The sequence below is a fragment of the Asterias rubens genome, chromosome 12 (genome assembly GCF_902459465.1).
Source record: "Asterias rubens chromosome 12, eAstRub1.3, whole genome shotgun sequence".
NCBI classification, from domain to species: Eukaryota; Metazoa; Echinodermata; class Asteroidea; order Forcipulatida; family Asteriidae; genus Asterias; species Asterias rubens.
Window position 1 is genome coordinate 13,344,217 of NC_047073.1, and position 18,534 is coordinate 13,362,750.

At 39.4% G+C, this 18,534-nt stretch overlaps 1 protein-coding gene across 2 annotated transcripts in view; it reads right to left on the reverse strand.

The window, feature by feature from the left end:
- Window positions 1–1,663: 1,663 nt before the first annotated feature.
- The window catches only part of LOC117297521 (leukemia inhibitory factor receptor-like), a 59,148-nt gene continuing 42,277 nt past the window's right edge, over window positions 1,664–18,534 (reverse strand). For both annotated transcript variants that reach the window (XM_033780608.1, XM_033780607.1), the window contains 11 exons: window positions 17,884–18,071; window positions 15,453–15,701; window positions 13,038–13,170; window positions 11,862–12,004; window positions 10,042–10,214; window positions 9,387–9,537; window positions 7,849–7,925; window positions 5,954–6,065; window positions 5,383–5,481; window positions 4,718–4,860; window positions 1,664–3,022 (listed from right to left, as the gene is read on the reverse strand). In XM_033780608.1, coding sequence (XP_033636499.1) covers window positions 2,822–3,022; window positions 4,718–4,860; window positions 5,383–5,481; window positions 5,954–6,065; window positions 7,849–7,925; window positions 9,387–9,537; window positions 10,042–10,214; window positions 11,862–12,004; window positions 13,038–13,170; window positions 15,453–15,701; window positions 17,884–18,022 — 1,620 coding nt within the window. In that variant the 5' untranslated portion in view covers window positions 18,023–18,071 and the 3' untranslated portion in view covers window positions 1,664–2,821. The remainder of the gene's footprint in view (window positions 3,023–4,717; window positions 4,861–5,382; window positions 5,482–5,953; window positions 6,066–7,848; window positions 7,926–9,386; window positions 9,538–10,041; window positions 10,215–11,861; window positions 12,005–13,037; window positions 13,171–15,452; window positions 15,702–17,883; window positions 18,072–18,534) is intronic.

Genomic DNA, 18,534 nt, shown 5'->3' on the forward strand with positions numbered 1-18,534 from the left:
CCGAGGTTATTATCACGCAGTGAAGACCTGCTCCTCACACTGTTATTTCCATTCATAAACACCTTAAATGAAAAACATCCGAGGAGTCACAGATTCACATGTGTTGGACTAATCTCTTACACATTATTAACTATTAATGCATATTTTTAAGAACCAAACTAAGAACTTTCAAAGTTAACAGCACCATTTATAGAAATACTTTGGTACGTGTTTGGCTTTACGCTTTGAATTAGGTTTCATGCGCATATCAGCTACCTATCATTCTCTATGCATTAACGCCTACACATGGCATAAGCTTGCACGCCACACCACCTGTCCTTAATAACGAAAAACAATATGCACAAAGAAAGCAATTGTTTTGATAGTTACCCAGCACAAGAAACACAGCGCATACAGAACTGTTAAACGACAATAAAAAGGGGCCATTTATTCACTAGTTCACAGTGCTAGCTGCCAATAAGTACAGGTAGTTCGTCAGAAAAATGATCAAAGTATCTTTATCGCCTGTAATAATCAGCACGGAGATGAAAATTTCACAGACCGGAGGTGACAGAGGTCATGGCCTTGGTTGCCCCAGTCTTGACCTCGGTGACCCTTCAAATTTTTCCAATAGACCGTATTGAATATGATGTCAACATTCAAATATCTGCCCTAAAAGATGGCTTTTGTGCGCGTGTGGGTGTGGGTGTGTGCATGCATGTGCCGTAGAAATCAAACCTGGATTGCTGCGTGATTGGTGTTTCATTGATGTACGCGGTTTGGACGCGCAAACGGTTTGACCTACATGATGGCGACTTTCATAGCAAAAAAAACGGGTTATTCAAAACGGTCTATTAGACTGTAAGATTTTCAAATGGACATGCCCCTTCGCAAAAACGAACACGACTATGCCCTCTCAAAGATGAAGTTACAAGCCTGATGTCAGAAATGATTTTAACTATTTGGTCAATTTCTTTATTGTGCTTTTTATTATTTGTAAATTTGTTTAAACTTCATTATATTTGTTCATTATTGGTTTTAATAAGTTTTTTATTAACTCTGCAAAAGCATGGAGGAAGACATTTCTCGCTCCATGCTTAAAGTAAATTAGTCTATAGTTTATTCTTAAGTACAGGTGGTTGATTTATCTATGATTTTATGCTTCATGCTTATTTAGTTAAATTGCCATTTTAGTTACTAAATCACATTTTATTATTGTTGTTTACAGCAAAACCTTCCCAATACACCTTCTGAATACACCTCCAATCTCCTGAATACACCTTAAATCTTCCGATTATTCTCTTGATTATGGGTGCGTTCGATTAGCTTCCCTGTGTCGACCCCGAGGTGTTCATTCGGGTGAGCCCCCTACGCGAGCTTACCAAACGATCACTTACCCTCTCGTGGTGACGTCATGCACCTCGAGCCAGCCCCAAGTGACCCACTCCACAAGCAGGGCACTTAGGGCTGACCCGGGTGATCCCCTGGAATGACGACAAAGCTATTCAAAGGTATCGGGGGTAGATCTGGGTCGACCCGGGGAAGCTAATCGAACGCACCCTATATGTATATACTTCCTGTCTATCTTCTGATACTTCTGTTACCTCTGAACTGTAATCTGGGTACCTGTGGGGGCAAAGATGGTTCTTGTGATTGGTTTAGCCAAGTAGCGCATATTTGTTGCACAGGCTGCATACTCCCCCACCAGGGAGTTGAGATGGTTTAAGGAATAATTTAAGGCCCAGTGACCAGGGGTAATAAATGTGAAGCACTTTGGGATGCCCTTTAGGTGTAAAAAGCACTATAGAAAATCTTATGTTATCATTTTTATTAATTGTACCACAGGACTCCATACTATCTGTAGCTGTAGTTGGCTACAAAATATATACAAACAAGTAAAGAACTTAATAAATCTGTTGACTATTTACACAAGACTATTTACAATTTGCGTCCTACTTCATCCAAGGTACATGCCCCAACTTTCACCAAAAGAACTGTTTTCCACCTTTTTTTCTCTGAAATAATACTGCCAGATAATGCTGCTTTAAAATGAAAAAAAATACAAAAACTTTCACATTTGCCACGGATAATGCACAAAATACATAGCAAAATTCTTTGTACACGGCTGATGGACGTGAAGATCCTGACAATAATCATGTTTTTGTTTTTAATAATCTATTGTTAATCATTAGCAGATTTTTCGAACAGCCAGTCCAATCGGCGCCCTTTCTACTTGCCTTGGTGCCCTCCAAAACGCAGACTGCTCCAAGACCAAAGAGGCCTTGGCCTAGAAATTGTGAAACTATGAGGCCCGTCTTATCAAACCTCCACCGAATTGATTCGAAAGCTGCGAATGGCACAAGGTAGATGGAGTCCGATTTTGGATTCATCAGTGCCAGACTTTAGTCCCAGGTGCGGGTATAATATTGTACGTCCTCTTCTTCTTTGCTTCACATCAAAAGCTAACAAGAAGAATCAGGCAAAAGGCCTGCCCGCACCAACCTCACCAACTCGCAGTGTTTGACGCTTGATGACGAAAACACAACAGCAACTCATTACATCAATGTCCAAAGAGACGCTCTCATTTTGTCACATGACTTTTTTTTGTCAGTAGCGATATCCTTTAAAGATGGGAGACTATTTTCTGGACTCCAAGATCAATCAATAGCCACAATACCCTGGTGTTCACCCTACTGCCGTCATTCATCTAAAAAGAGCTTATGAGGTTCCTCGCCAACCACTGTAGAACCACTTTCAGCCACATTAGTACTATTATCAAGTTCTCCACATACGATCGCCGCAATGGTCCCCTGAATTGGTTTGCACATGTATTTGTTTGACGCTACGCCGTAGATAAGTCTGTTTTGACCGATTCAGCCATAATGGGTTCAGTACATGGATCCTTCTTCCCATTAGGAATGGTGCTGTTGCACAATGTAGAGCCTTTCTCAACTAAACTTTGCGTGATAAGTTCATCGTATCTTTCTTGCTCACAAGGTGCTTGGCGTTGTGGACCTCCATTAAAGAGGTTAAAATTATCATGCTGTGAAGAAAGGAAAACAAAATTACTATTATCCGTTGTTTAGTATTCATGGTCAAAATAAAAAATTAATGAAGAAGATTAATATTCTGCCAGACCTATCTAGTTAACAAGTGACGCAAGACATGGGTCCAATTTCACGGCTTCCCTTACCGTATGCAAACAATCTGTGCTAAAGAAGTCAGGAAATTAAGCCCTTATGCCAAGCTATTTCGCGGGTTGGCAGGGAATTTTTGCTTGTGCTCATGTCTACTCCACATTACTAGGCATTCTTCGCTTACACAGCTAGCGCAGAAATTCTGCACTTACACAGTAAGCGGAGAATGGTGAATGTAAATGCAGTATTCATTGTGACAATGATATTCTAAATTGATTAATCAATCAATATCAATCAATTGTTAAATTTATTAGGCGCTCATCCAACAGTCGTTGCTCATAGCGTGGTACAGTAGGCTTTTTAAAAAAAAGGTGAGGTTCAGGCAAAGTTTTTAAATTGGCTAATGAAGTAGATTGCCTGATGTTCTGAGGAAGATGATTCCACATCTTTGGTGCTGCGATAGCACCCAAAAAACAATTTCCCAGCAAGTGAAAAACAAAAAACAAAAAACATTTTGGAAACCCCGGTACTATTTTTTTTGTTAATATAATACTTGGAAAACATAGATTCCCTTGGGAACAAATTTTGACAAATGATCTTTCTCAAGAAATAAATAGAACTAATATATTGAAAATTATATTCTAACACGATAACTGTGAGTGTCACTTGATAATATCAGGATAGTAGGCATACTAATGAAACTCCAAGACACTGTTCTCTATTCGCTAAATACAGTAAGAGTTTATTTAGAACTGTATATTTCTGAAGCGATACAAAGAGATCCAGAGAAGTGTCACGATGAGTGTATAAGACAAGGATAGAGAAGAAGGCTGGATTAGGCTCACATTGCATTTATTTCGCACTGGGCTAACCAGGGCCCAATTTCATGGCTCTGCTTACCGCCGAATTCTGCGCTAACGATTCCCCGCTTACGTGCAAGTGCCGAATTTCTGCGCTAGCCTTGTAAGCGTAGAATGCCTAGTTACGTGGAGTACGCACACGCAGAAGCCAAAATTCGCTGCTAACCCGTGAAATACGCTTGCCGTAAGCACAGAATTTCCTGCTTCCGTAAGCGCCAATTCCGTGCTTACGGTAAGCAGAGCCATGAAATTGGGCCCAGGTCTGTCAATGAGAGCAGACTAGAGAAGAATGACCTAAAGGGAAAATAGGACGTCTATACATTGGTCAGTGTAGGAGGAAGAACAGTGTGACATTGTCAATGAGGGGGGCCAGAAAACATTCAAATAGATACATAAATTATGTCAAGTCCCAGACAGAAAGTCTGGACACTGGTGGTCTGGATGGCCATTGTAATAGACCCTTCCCATGAAATATGTAAATTGCACATAGTGCGTGCGCACTAACGTTTTGGTTGGCAAAATGAGGGAACATCGCGCTGTTTTGTACATGACTAATGGCTGCGTGACGCAGATGCGATTGCCCGTCTGCTCAGTGCACAACTCTATGGCGTTTGCCAACCAACAGGGTCTGTACGCATGCGTGAATGTGATTAGCATAATTCATGGGAAGGGTCAATTGGAATGGGCTGTGTGGAAAATGAGAGGCCCTACAAAATACAAGCTTACAATATCAAGATTTACCTGGATGTGATGTGGCAGTTTGATTTCTGTAATCTTGGACTTCTTGAAACAAATATAGAACTTAAATGCGAGAATAAAAATGATTATGATGAGAGCTGCTCCCACGATAATGAGTACTTTGGAGACGACTGCAAATGGATCAGCTGGAACGAAGAACGAAGAAAAAAAAACAATAAATTAATTTTGTAGGATTTGAAAGTTTGCACGGTGGGACTATAATAAGGTGAGGTTTGCGTTAACCTGTATGTAAATCCATTTTGGGGTTGAACAAAGAACAATTTACGAGAGTGGGACTCGAACCAACGACCTCCGGATTAATGTGCAGGCACTCTACCAAATGAGCTATCTACAATGTAGCACTATGATGGAGGTCTCCCTATTTTGTCCATATCTTTGTTTGGTTTCATTTATATGAAGTCACTTTCGAGTAGTGTTGGCTCTTCTATGCGCCGTAGTTTTTATTTGCTTTTGAGTTAGGTTATAACGAGATGAACATGATGTATGTGGTGGTAATGTGTTCCAGTCTTCATAACTATTTTGAGTATGATTGAATAAACCCCCGGAAGTGATGACAAAATTGTTAAGAGCACCCTCATGTGGTCAAAAATACAGCAGATTGAGCTCAGCATTTAACCGTTCTCCGTTTGTATTGAATAATGGCTCACCACGAGGTAAGGCAGGAATGTAGCACTCGTCAGCATCTGATGTTCCAGCAGAATTACGGGCCACTATGCTTATGTTGTAGTCACTATACAGGTCAACACCTGCAACAGAAACACAACACGTTGTGAAAGAACAGTACAAAAAACAATGGGTGCATTTTATTAGCTTCCCTAGGTCGCCCCCGGTCTGCCCCCGGTAGGTTCAAATAGCTTTGACGTCATTCCAGGGGCTCACCCGGGTCATCCCCCAATGCCCTGCTCGTGGAGTGGGTCACATGGGGCTGGCTCAAGGTGCATGAATTCACCTCGAGAGGGTGAGTGATCGTTTGATTAGCTCTTGTCAGGGGCTCACCCAAGTGAGCACCACGGGGACACAGGGAAGCTAATCGAACGCACCCAATAATATTTTTAGCAGTTGAAAGTGAAAAGAAGACCCTATGGTGGTTGGAGAACTGGGGAAACATTGTGTTACCGCACAACCAAATATAAATTGATACCCCACCATGCAATGCCTCAAATCCTATATATATATATAATTCAGATTCAGATACATTGTAAGTTACACTAGAATTACCTTGCAGCAGGTGTTCTGTGACGTTCGGATCCTTTGATATGACAGTTGAGTTGTCACTTTTAGTTATGTCGTAGCTAAGAATCTTCCCATTTCTCTTGTCCTCGGGAAATGGCTGTTTCAGAAGAAGAAAAAAAATGAACTTTCGATTCAGATAATAATAATTATTTATGGTTTTTACCCATATTCACAGAACACCCAGCAGGGTGGATATGTGCACATTACAAGTCTTATTATTATTATTATTATTATTATTGTAATTATTATTATTATTTACTGTATCCTCAGTAATTACTTGATAATAATAATAATAATAATAATAATATTAGTGGCTTCTTTTATAGTGCTCATCACTCAGTGACCCTTCAACTTTCTGAACTTAACCCCAAAGGTATAGGTATATGGGGCTAGGTTTGGGGTCTTGGCTTGCTCTGGTACTGGTTTTATATTGACTGGTATAGGTATATGGGGCTAGGTTTGGGGTCTTGGCTTGCTCTGGTACTGGTTTTATATTGACTGGTATAGGTATATGGGGCTAGGTTTGGGGTCTTGGCTTGCTCTGGTACTGGTTTTATATTGACTGGTATAGGTATATGGGGCTAGGTTTGGGGTCTTGGCTTGCTCTGGTACTGGTTTTATATTGACTGGTATAGGTATATGGGGTTAGGTTTGGGGTCTTGGCTTGCTCTGGTACTGGTTTTATATTGACTGGTATAGGTATATGGGGCTAGGTTTGGGGTCTTGGCTTGCTCTGGTACTGGTTTTATATTGACTGGTATAGGTACATGTATATGGGGCTAGGTTTGGGGTCTTGGCTTGCTCTGGTACTGGTTTTATATTGACTGGTACAAAAACATCCACCAGGGCCCAATTTCATAAGCCGGTAAGCGGCCATTTTGTGCTTAATATTAATAATGGAGTCTTATATAGCACCGGTATCCGCCACAAAAAGGCGCTCATGGCGCTCGCTCATGATACAAAATAAACAGTTCAAAAGAACGGAACAGAAAAAAAGTTTGTAGAGAGTCACTGGTCATTGTTTAACTGCAAAGAGGTGGGTTTTGAGAACAGTTTTGAAAGAAGATGTTGTATTTGCAGTCCTGATGTGGGAGGTCCCTTAGCAGTATTTAAATATTTCATAAAGCTGTTTCCTGTTTGAGAACAGTTTTGAAAGAAGATGTTGTATTTGCAGTCCTGATGTGAGAGCGTCCCTTAGCAGAATTTAAATATTTCATAAAGCTGTTTCCTGTAAGCAAGGGTAAAAGCTGGCTAATCCGTGGTAAGCACATGAGTGATGTAACAATGCAAATCCATAGTGATTGTAATAATAACAATATTAATAATAATAATAATAATAGTGGCCTCTTATAGAGCACTCAGGTCAGTCAAGCATGATGCTCATGGCGCTGTACAAGCAAGAATTTATACAAATACAAAATAAAGTACAATGTATCTATACAACAATGACACTATATGAGACTAACTAAGGTAGAGATGCAGCCGCCGATTTCACAAAACTCTTCCTAACTTAGGATTAATCTTATGACTTAGGACGAGTCTCAACCCTGCACTGCAGCATGGAGACCTTAAGATTAATCCTAAGTTAGGACGAGTTACTCGTCCTAGACAAGTCCTAACTCTTTGTGAAATCGACGGCAGGGTAATCAGTGCAATGTGCACCTACAAATGTTCTGCTGAGTACTTGAGAAATCATGGTGAAACACATCTATGCTTAACAACATTTTTCTGCTACAGTAAGCACAAAAATTGGTTTACTGGTAAACAGCTTTATGAAATTGGGCCCAGAGCCCTAAGGCTTGAACCCATTCTTTATCCAGACTAGATGATTAATCAATATTTTCGTAGGATGTCCCCTAATAACAGTAATTTTCTATTACCATCCAACTGAGGTGAGTTTGATTGGCTCCCTTGATCCTTGGGCAGAGAAGTTTCAAAGTCACTCCAGCTTCTGGAGCTAAAGAGAAAAGCAAAACATACATTGTATAATTTTTCTTATAATAACAATAATAACTGTATATAAAAAGTGCCATATTACCAAAAGATACCAAAGGACAACTTTTTGTTCGTTTGTCGGGGTGTTCTGTTGGTTTGTTTGTTTGTTTGTTTGTTTGTTTGTTTGTTTTGATGATCTTTAGGGTCATCTAACAGGATGGATACAACTTTGGCTCAATTGGTCATCGAATTTGCAAGAAAATAATGGGGAAAAAACACCCATGTTGAACAAATTTGTGTGCTTTTAGATGCCTGAGAAAGGCTTCAGGCCTGAGGTTTTTCTCAGATTTAAAATATTTTAGTGAGAAATTACCTTTTTCTCAAAAACTAAGTTTCTTCAGAGGGAGTCGTTTCTCACAATTGGTTTGTACTACCAACATCTTTTCGTTGCTCAGTATTAAATGAGTTTTTTTACTAATATAAATTTTGAGTAATTACCAAATGTGTCCAGTGCCTAATGACAAAGGTGTCATGATTTTGAAGGCATTTTTGCTGGGATTTGAAAGTGCAATCTTTTAGTATGATAGTTTACTGTATCTCCAGATTTTGAAACGTCTTATGGGTAATAAATCTGTAGGAACTTTTGGCTAGGATTCAAACATCCTACAATCTTTCTGTATCATAAATCAATGCATACTTCATCTTCAACTTTCCAATCGTCCACGCACGACTACCCGCTATGGTCATAGAGCATTCTCAGTAGCTGTACCAACTTGCTGGAACAAGCTCCCTCTTCACATCCGTGACTCATCCTCAATCAGCTCATTCAAGACTCGGTTATAAAAACACATCTTTTCAAACAATGCTAAAGCGCTTTGAAACGCCTGTGGAAAGCGCCATACAAATGTTATTAATATACTCAAATTCTGCAGAGCCTCATGTATAATAACTCTTCCTAACAGTCTTTCCACATAATAAATAAAATCTAATAAAGCGTTGTGGTACCCATTTCTAAGGGTTCATAACTGCCTCTAGCCACCGGGCCATCACGGTTGTCTAGTGGTAAGAGCACTAGTGGCTCAAGCAATGCAAAGGTCGTGGGTACGAACGTGACTGTTTTTTGACATTTGAGGTTGTCTAGTGGTAAGAGCACTAGTGGCTCTAGCAATGCAAAGGTCGTGGGTACGAACGTGACTGTTTTTTTGACATTTGAGGTTGTCTAGTGGTAAGAGCACTAGTGGCTCTAGCAATGCAAAGGTCGTGGGTACGAACGTGACTGTTTTTTTGACATTTGAGGTTGTCTAGTGGTAAGAGCACTAGTGGCTCTAGCAATGCAAAGGTCGTGGGTACGAACGTGACTGTTTTTTGGGGTTTTTTTTTCCCCTAACAAATATGCCTCTTAAGAAGGTTCGGTTTGGATCAAAAGCAGAAGGCCATCTACCCTACTCATATAAAAAAACGAACTCACAAAATTCCTGTTTACCTATTTCATTTGTCGTTCCTTGAAGGCTGACTGTTTTACTTTCCATATTATAATCATCCAACACCACTGTTATGTTGATAGTGTACACACTATTGTGTTTAAGGCCATGGATAGAGCATTGCAACTCAGAATCCCGACACCCCTGAAACCCCTGAAAGGCAAAAACATTCAAATTAGTTCAAACAAAGACATGATCCCTAGCACACAACTGGCCCATGTCCAGAAATTTCAAGACACTACTACTTGTATTCTAAAAGCCCACTAGACATCTTTATTCATCTGATTCTTCAAAAATGAATACCTCGGATGGTTTCAAGTCTCTGATTTGTCAACACCCAATATCACAGGGGGGGGGGTGTATTAATGGGCGGTATAAAGACCCGCTTTGGGAAAATAGCGAGTAAATGGCATCTGAACCAAAGTTGCTCCAGAGTTGTTCCAAACGACCGCAACATTCGATCTTTCGACTTCTAGCGCGTCCAGTCGCTCCTTACTGTTTCAGACGCCAAACTTTTCATGTTCTTAATTAAGAATTTGGTACGGCGCAACTCTGGAGCGCCTGTCTGAAACGGGTGTTACTTGACACGTATCTACTGTCCCCAGTGCGTGTCCCCCCCCCCCCCAAAAAAAAAAAAAAAAACTCCCAAAACCTTACCGTGGTATTTTTTCTCTTTTGCGTATTCTCCAATTGATACGTCACCAAATATTCCAGTTTTAATTGTGCCAAAGCCCGATATTCTGAATATTCCTGAGAAGGACGCCATGACACCTGGAGTGATGTACTTGTTGCATTTGTTACTTTTGGAGAGCGTACTGGAGTTAGAGTAACTGGATGAAGAGAAATACAGATATTATTTTTCTGAACCTTTTTTGTGAGTTCCTTGAGTAATCATTTTCATTTGAAAATACCGTTGCCACAATGAATCCCTGACTTTAAAGGCAGTGGACACTATTGGTAATCACTCAAAATAATTGTTAGCAAATAAAAACGTACTTCAGTAACAAACAATGGAGAGCTGTTGATAGTATAAAACATTGTGAGAAACGGGAACTTCTGAAGTAACGTAGTTTTCAAGAAAGAAGTAATTTTCCACGAATTTGATTTCGAGACCTCAGAATTAGATTTTGAGGTCCCGAAATCAAGCATCTGTATGCACACAACTTCGTGTGACATTATTATCTTGCAACTTTGATGACCAATAGACCGATCCATTAGGCTCCGCCCACGGCGCAAGTGTGAGCAAGAACACGTGAGCCTCTCCAATGTTATTCTGTACAACTCTGTCGCGCGCGCCAAGCATACGTGCACGCATGTCAAACTTTATATTGTCGGACTTTTGGTTGCACATTGGGTTGTGATTGGTCAATAGGCAATGGGGCGGAGCATAATGGATTGGTCTATTGAGTTCAAATTTTCACAGGTTTGTTATTTTGTTCATATTTTGAGATACACCAAGTGAGAATACTGGTCTTCGACAAGTACCAACAGTGTCCACTGCCTTTAACAAAGAAAAGACATGAAAGGTTCTCATAATTACCATGTTTTTTTTTGTTTTTTTTAGTTTTGTCAGGTGAGAAATTTTGAAGGCACTCACCATGATTCACAGAACAATGGCCATGAGCCACGGCCAATAATGTGCAATGGTATGTGGGAATCTTGGAACACTCAAATGAACGAACCATTGAACCAAATACAATGAAAAACAATGGTTGCGTTCGATATAGCTTCCCCGGGTCGACCCCGATCTGCCCCTGGTAGGTTCGAATAGCTTTGACATCATTCCAGGGCTCACCCGGGTGAGCCCCAAGTGCCCTGCTTGTGGAACGGGTCACTTGGGGCTGGCCCGAGGTGCATGACGTCACCAAGAGAAGGTGAGTGATCTTTTGATAAGCTCTTGTCAGGGGCTCACCCGCATGAGCACTGCAGGTCGAACCAGGGAAGCTAATTGAATGCACACATGTGTACAACAAAAGAACTAAAGTCTGAAATCGCCATTTACACAATAACCCCAAGAAAAGGGATATTACAAGGCATGTTTTCCACTACCTAGTGCCCCACTTTGTACAGGTGAAACAAAGCATGGCACAATAGGTGCATGATTAAACATATCACACAACAGAAAGTCTAGGTGGATGTGTCCTACAGCTGTCCAACTGCCAGCAAAAACTTGAGGGCGCTCCAAAGTTGTTCCGGTGGCAATAAACCATCCGTCGTAAGTCGGTCCAGAAAAACTTGGCAGACATCCACATCATCCATCATAACACTAATAATAGTGGCTTCTTATATGCATGTACAGTGCATATTCGTCACTCAGTGACGATTCTGGCGCTGTGACAAACAGTATTTCCTGCAAGGTATTCGTAACTACAGTTGAATTATGAGACTAAATCATGAAGTGGTTTAATTGACAACAACTAGACCCTACCAATTCTGTACCCTTTTTTTTTTTAAATGAGGAAAACAAATTTACTTACGAATATCAAATACATTAATATTTGTTGTTTTAGATTTGACTCCATCAACAGCCAGGGCATTTGAAGAGATGACTGCGACATCAAAGTTAACATCCAGATCTTTCACGTTACATTCCTGATTCCTTTGGCAAGTTTTTCCATCTCTAAAAAACAAAAACAAAAAACCAAGAGATATTTAACAATGTCGGGGGGTGCCCATCGAGGCCCAATTTCATACAGCTGTTTAAAAGCACTGGACACTTTTGGTAATAACTAAAAAATAATTGTTTGCATAAAAACTAGCTTGGTTACGAGGCAATGGAGAGCCTGACAGCCCTTGATTTAAAGCCATTAGACAGTTTCGGAACAGAAAAAATAAAAAAGTTCACAGATTTGCAAATAACTTACAGGGTTTACAGAAGGTAATGGTAAAAGACTTCTCTTGAAATATTATTCCATGAAATGCTTTACTTTTTGAGAAAACATTGAAACAATTATCAATTCTCTACATCGAGAATTATGGATTTATAGTAAACACATGTCATGACACGGCGAAACATGAAAAAACAAGAGTGGGTTTTCCCGTTATTTTCTCCTGACTCTGATTGACCGATTGAGTTATTTTATATATAAGTTGTGATACACGAAGTGTGGGCCTTTGGACAATACTATTTACCAAAAGTGTCCAAAGGCTTTGGGTACTCTTTGTAATGCAAAACAAAATGTCCACAGATTTACACTTTACTTACAATGTTTGAAGACAATGATGGTAGAAAGCCAACCTTTAAAAAAAGTACCCGATGAGGTGCTTTAGTTTTTGAGAAATGTGTCAAACAATGTCAGGAAAGAAATTTTCGTCTCAGTTTTAGCAAGTAAAAGATGCAGTTACCATATTATAGGTAAATAGTTTACATGATAACATAATTTTTGTCTCACTGAAATTAAAATTATGATTGTGACTTTTTTTATTTTTAAACATTTTATATAAGTGCAAGCACTTTTTTTTAATTTCATACATAATACTATTTATTATTGTGACTTTTTTCTCAAAAACAACAGCACCTCAGCAAGTATAATTTTAAGGGAAGCTTACTACTATCATTATCTTCAAACCGAGTAAAATTATTGTAAATCTGTTGTCATTGTGTATTGTGTAACAAAGTGTACCAAAAGCTGTTAGTAGATGTCTAAACTTACATCATGCCACTTGAATAAAAGTGCAATACGTGTGTAGTCTCAATATTTGTTGGCCGTCCATTTGTCCACGAACAGTTCACGGATATAGTGTCCAAGCTATAACAACTGATGTTTGTGGCCTTCGTAGGAAGTACTGCGGACAGCAAAAAGAAAATGGTTCTCCATAACAGGTGATTAATGTAAAATCTTTTGTTTACCCAAAGAAATCACTCTGCGGCAGTTAAGTTATTAATGAGATCTCCCCATAATCCATGAAAGGAAAGTAGTAGTCCCGTCCGATCTCCTATCTTTCAACTGGGTAGTAAAGAGTTTTGAAAATCTATTCATAAATACCAGTTTCGCTATTCCTATTGGTGGAGAGCGCATCACGTGGGTGTGCATAAACCTTTTGTCAATGCACAGTAAAAAGTGTTAACAACATGGGCGTGACACGCGAGCTTATAAGACAGTTTCTTCATTCCTATTGGTCGAGAGCAACTGCCAGGACAGTTGTGCAACATCACGCAATACGTGCGACGTGAACAGCATTCCCTTATAAGGAGTTGTTTACCCGAGGGCGGCGGAGGGCTATTCCATTTCATAGCTGGAGGGGTGTTGTGTTGAAAGAAATCATTGAACAATTATAATTTTTGCATTTATTTCACTTTTTGATGTGTTGATGTTTTTTGACCGAAAAGGTATTTATGAATGGGAATCAAAGTGTGTTGAATCGGTTTTCAACTAGTGGTTTAAGCCCGCCGAGGACTGGTTCTTGATAACTTAAAATTATTAAGAACCAGGCCTCGATGGGATTAAACCACAAGTTGAAAACCTCTTCACCACACATTGATTCCCTTACTCGCGGCAGGAGAGAAGTCTCCCAAATAAAAAAATATATATACTCCAGGGCAGTAGAATATATATGTATAGCAAGAAAAATTCTTAAAGGGTATTTTATGTACTTTTTCCTAACACACAACACAATGTCCACAGATTTACATTAAACTTACACAGTTTGAAGATTATGATAGTAGAAAGCTTCCCTTGAAATTTTTTTAACTGAGGTGCTGTAGTTTTTGAGAAATGAGTAAATAATAACAAATAATTTTCGTCTCAGTTTTAGCATTTAAAAACATATTAACCAGTTATGCTATGGTTATGGTATAATACCATATCTGGTTAATGGGATTTTACATGCTTAAATAATTTGTGTCTTCCTGAGACAAATTATTTTGTGACTTGTTTTACTCATTTCACAAAAACTACAGAACCTCAGTTAGTGATATTTGAAGGGAAGCTTTCCACTACCATTATCTTCAAACCCTGTAAGTTTAATGTAAATCTGTGGACATTTTGAAAAAGTACCCAAATCCTTTAAATGAACGTAATCTATCCAGCATGATACACATTACCCCACCAAAAATACATAATTAATACTGAGTTCTTATAACAGCGCTTTATCATACCCAATAGGTGTATCAAAGCGCTCAGTATATTTTCCTGCAAGGTATGCCTATTCCTTTATAGCACCATGTAATGGTTTACAAGGTGCTGTGAGGCAATGCTGCCGATCAGACCAGGAAAACCTGACAAGTGCACTGGGTTCTTTTACCTGCATTACACAACACACGGGACCGACAGCTTTACGTCCCATCCTAAGGACACAGCACTAATGTTAAAGTGTCTCGCTTAAGGACACAAGTGCCATGACCAGGACTCAAATCAACACTCTGCTGATCAGAAACACTAGAGGTTGAGTCCGTAGTTCTTACCTGCTTGGCCACGACACAGTGATTAGCAATGTTTATTCTGTACCGTCATGATTATCTATGGGGGTGTGGGTGTGTGTGTGTGACAGTTATGGTGATGCAAAGGAAGTTACGAGCAAAGGAAGCAGAGTGTGGTTAGAGTCCCAGTCGCAACACCTGTGTCCTTAAACAAGACACTTAACCTTTGCTTTGTCCTTCGGATAGGACGTAAAGCCGATGGTCCTGAGTGTTTTGTAACGCACTTAAAGAACCAAGTGCACTTATCGAAAAGAGAAGGGGTGCGCCCCGGTGTTCTGGCTGGATTGGCAGCATATTGCGCCACAGCACCTTGTAAACCATTACATGGTGCTAACCATTACATGGTGCTAACCATTACATGGTGCTATGTAAAAGGAGTAGGCCTCATAAATCAAAACGTATTTTGTACCTTGCACAAAATACTGTACGCTTTTTAAGGCCCTTTGGTGAATAAAGCACTTAATAAAAACCCACTATTATTATTTATTATTAATGGTCTTGCTTGAAGGTCAATAATCAATGTTTGTTTAAGCTACCATTTCTTCGCAAGGGTGTTTTTAGGGAAAAGTTTGTTTAAAAAAATATTTGAGAAAAATGCCATAGAAAGTGTGGGTTAGATAACCCCTTGAATAGAGGTTAATTTACTTACACCCGACTTTGACATCCCATCTGGTAGTTTCCTTCTGGGTGTGCCCATCCACTTTGCATTCGTAAAATCCACTGTCCTCAAACTGGGCTTTCTCGATTACAAGCTGGGGCGTCGTCGCATTTAATACCTCACCGTCAACGGTCCACGTGATGCCAGTGGCGTTGTCGCTCTGATTGGAGTCATTCAAACTGCAGTTGATCCGTATCGTGGAATTGACGAGATAAACTTTCTCGACTGCTGTCAAGTTAACTAAAATACCCAAAAAATAAACTAAAGTGAAAGCAACATGTACGGGTTATGAGGTATTGCATGTTGAGGTATCAATATATATATGGTGTTCAATAACACCATATGTGTGTCTACTTGCCAGGTAGATTTTGTACTTTAGAGAACTGTCTTGCTATATATTCTACCGCTGCGGAGTAGATTTTCCGGAGACTTCTCTGTTCTGAAAAGAACTGTCCTGCTCTTTAACTAATACCTGCGCGGAAGAAAGAAAATCACTACACCGGAGTGAGTTCTTTATTTGTCTTAAAGCAGGACAGTCCTTTTTAGAAATGAGAAGTCTCCCAAAAATCCGAAAAAATCTACTCTGGGGGAATCAAGACAGTTCTTTAAACAACAAAATCTACCTGGCAAGTAGACACACAGAAAGCAACATGTGTATGAAGGATTTGAAGCTTTGCATGTTTAGCTTGAAAGTCTGACGCCACCCTTGGTATTGTATTCCTCGTCCGTTCTTGTTTCATGTTTTTTTTTAAATTCTTCTTGTGTAATTTTCTGACCGTTTTTACTTTTACTAATAACTGATTGTCAATCACATCCAATTTGACCTGGAGGCCACAAAATGTGTTGTTAATAAAATGATAGAAAATTAACAATTTTGGAGCGGCCTCACTTTGTTTCTTTGCTGGAAGACAAAATAACGACACGGAACGCTTTAGGCAAAAATATATCATGCATTTCAGCAGGAATTGTCTAATTTCTGCCTCAGAATCCCTTAAGGTTCCAGCAGCCAAGTTAGGACGAGTTACTGGTCCTAACTTAGGATGGGTTCAATGCGTCCCAACAGTTATGGATACGTAACTTAACTCGTCCATAAGTCCTAAGATTAACCCCAAGTTAGAAACTGAGGTTTTTAATTTGCTGTAAGGGTGGGGAAAGGAAGTTTAAGGAACACGTTGCCTTGGATCAGACGAGTTGGTCTTAAAAAAGCGTTTGAAACCGTTTATTATAAATGCATATGGGTAGAAAGAAAGTGCAAAAGTAGAATACAATGATCCACACAAACATGCCTCGAAATTGCACGGTTTTCCTTTTACCTCGTCGACTAACACGGTCGGCCATTTATGGGTGTCAAATTTTTGACTCCCATAATTGGCCGACCATGTTAGTTCGCAAAGTCTAAGGAAAACCACGCAATTTCGGGGCAAACTTGTGTGGATCATTGTATTCTACTTTTAAAACATCTTTCCAACCATATGCATTTTATAACAAATGGTTACAAACACTTTTTAAAGACCAACTCGTCCGATCCAAGGCAACGTGTTCCTTTAATGGTTGACTGAGGAATTGAGACATTAGACCTTTGTAAAGTTGTCTACAGTGTTTTAAAAGCCCCATTGACCCTTGCACTCACGTCACACGTGATGAATGTGCCATGCTCACCATTTTGGTGGTCAATAGGTTTAAGTGTCAACGCCGCATCGCCTAAAATGCGCACTTCACTAAATAACATGCAGTGACATTGCCAACCTAAAGGGTGCATCTAAGATTATTCTGATGAAGACGTCAGGTGAATTGGGTCAATTAGGCAATCTGAGAAGTTCTGATGAAGACGTCGGGTGAATTGGGTCAATTAGGCAATCTGAGAAGAAATTTTGTTTTTATCTCGATGGTTTTTGTGATCTATATATTGTTTTGCGTATCAGCCACAATTTGCAGTATAAGAACACAAATCGCGCAGAACGACCAGTGCATGAGGGAAAACCCTGACACTTGGTAAAAGCCATTGGACACTTTCGGTAAACAGAGTTGTTCAAAGTCCCACACTTCGTGTATCACAACTTATATATAAAATAACAAACCTGTGAAAATTTATGCTCAATCGGTCATCAGAGTCGGGAGAAAATAACGGGAAAACCCACCCTTGTTTCTGCATGTTTCGCCGTGTCATGACATGTGTTTAAAATAAATCCGTAATTCTCGATATCGAGAATTGATAATTGTTTAAATGTTTTCTCAAAAAGTAAAGCATTTCATGGAATAATATTTCAAGAGAAGTCTTTCACCATTACCTTCTGCAAACCCTGGAAGTTATTTGTAAATCTGTGAACTTTTATTATTATTTTTTTGGTTCCAAATGTGTATAATGGCTTTAAACTAAGAATAAACATTATCAATAATTACGGTTAGAAAAATGTCAACTTACAACCATCTCCAGTGCTAATGGACACGCCGACAACAACATACATGGACATATGTAACATAATCAAGATGTACGGAAGAATTGACTGGATCGGACTCCCATCTTTTGATCCAGACAAACTTGTCGATCTAAGACCACCCATAATTCAGCTGCAGTTAACGGGAGGGCATGTGGAACAGAAAAAATCACACCTGTATGAAAAAGGGGGGAATTATAAAGGACAAATTTGTTAAAGGCAGTGGACACTATTGGTAATTACTCAAAATAATTATTAGAATGAAACCTTACTTTGTGACGAGTAATTGGGAGAGGTTGATGGTATAAAACATTGTGAGAAACAGCTCCCTCTGAAGTAACCTAGTTTCCACTGCCTTTAAAAGACACTGACACTATTGGTTAACATTAAAATAATTATTACATGTAGCATAAAAACTTACTGGGTAACCAGCAATGGAGAGCTGTAGTATAAAACATTGTGAGAAATGGCTCCCTCTGAACATGGATAAAAAAGTGAATGTTTGCTCCATGCTCTGAATTAACAAAGTTTTTGAGAAAGAGGTGATTTCTCACTCAAATATTTCGGTCCTAAAACCTTTTATTCAGCATTTGAAAGCACACAAATTTGTACAACAAGGTTTTTTTTTTCTTTCTATT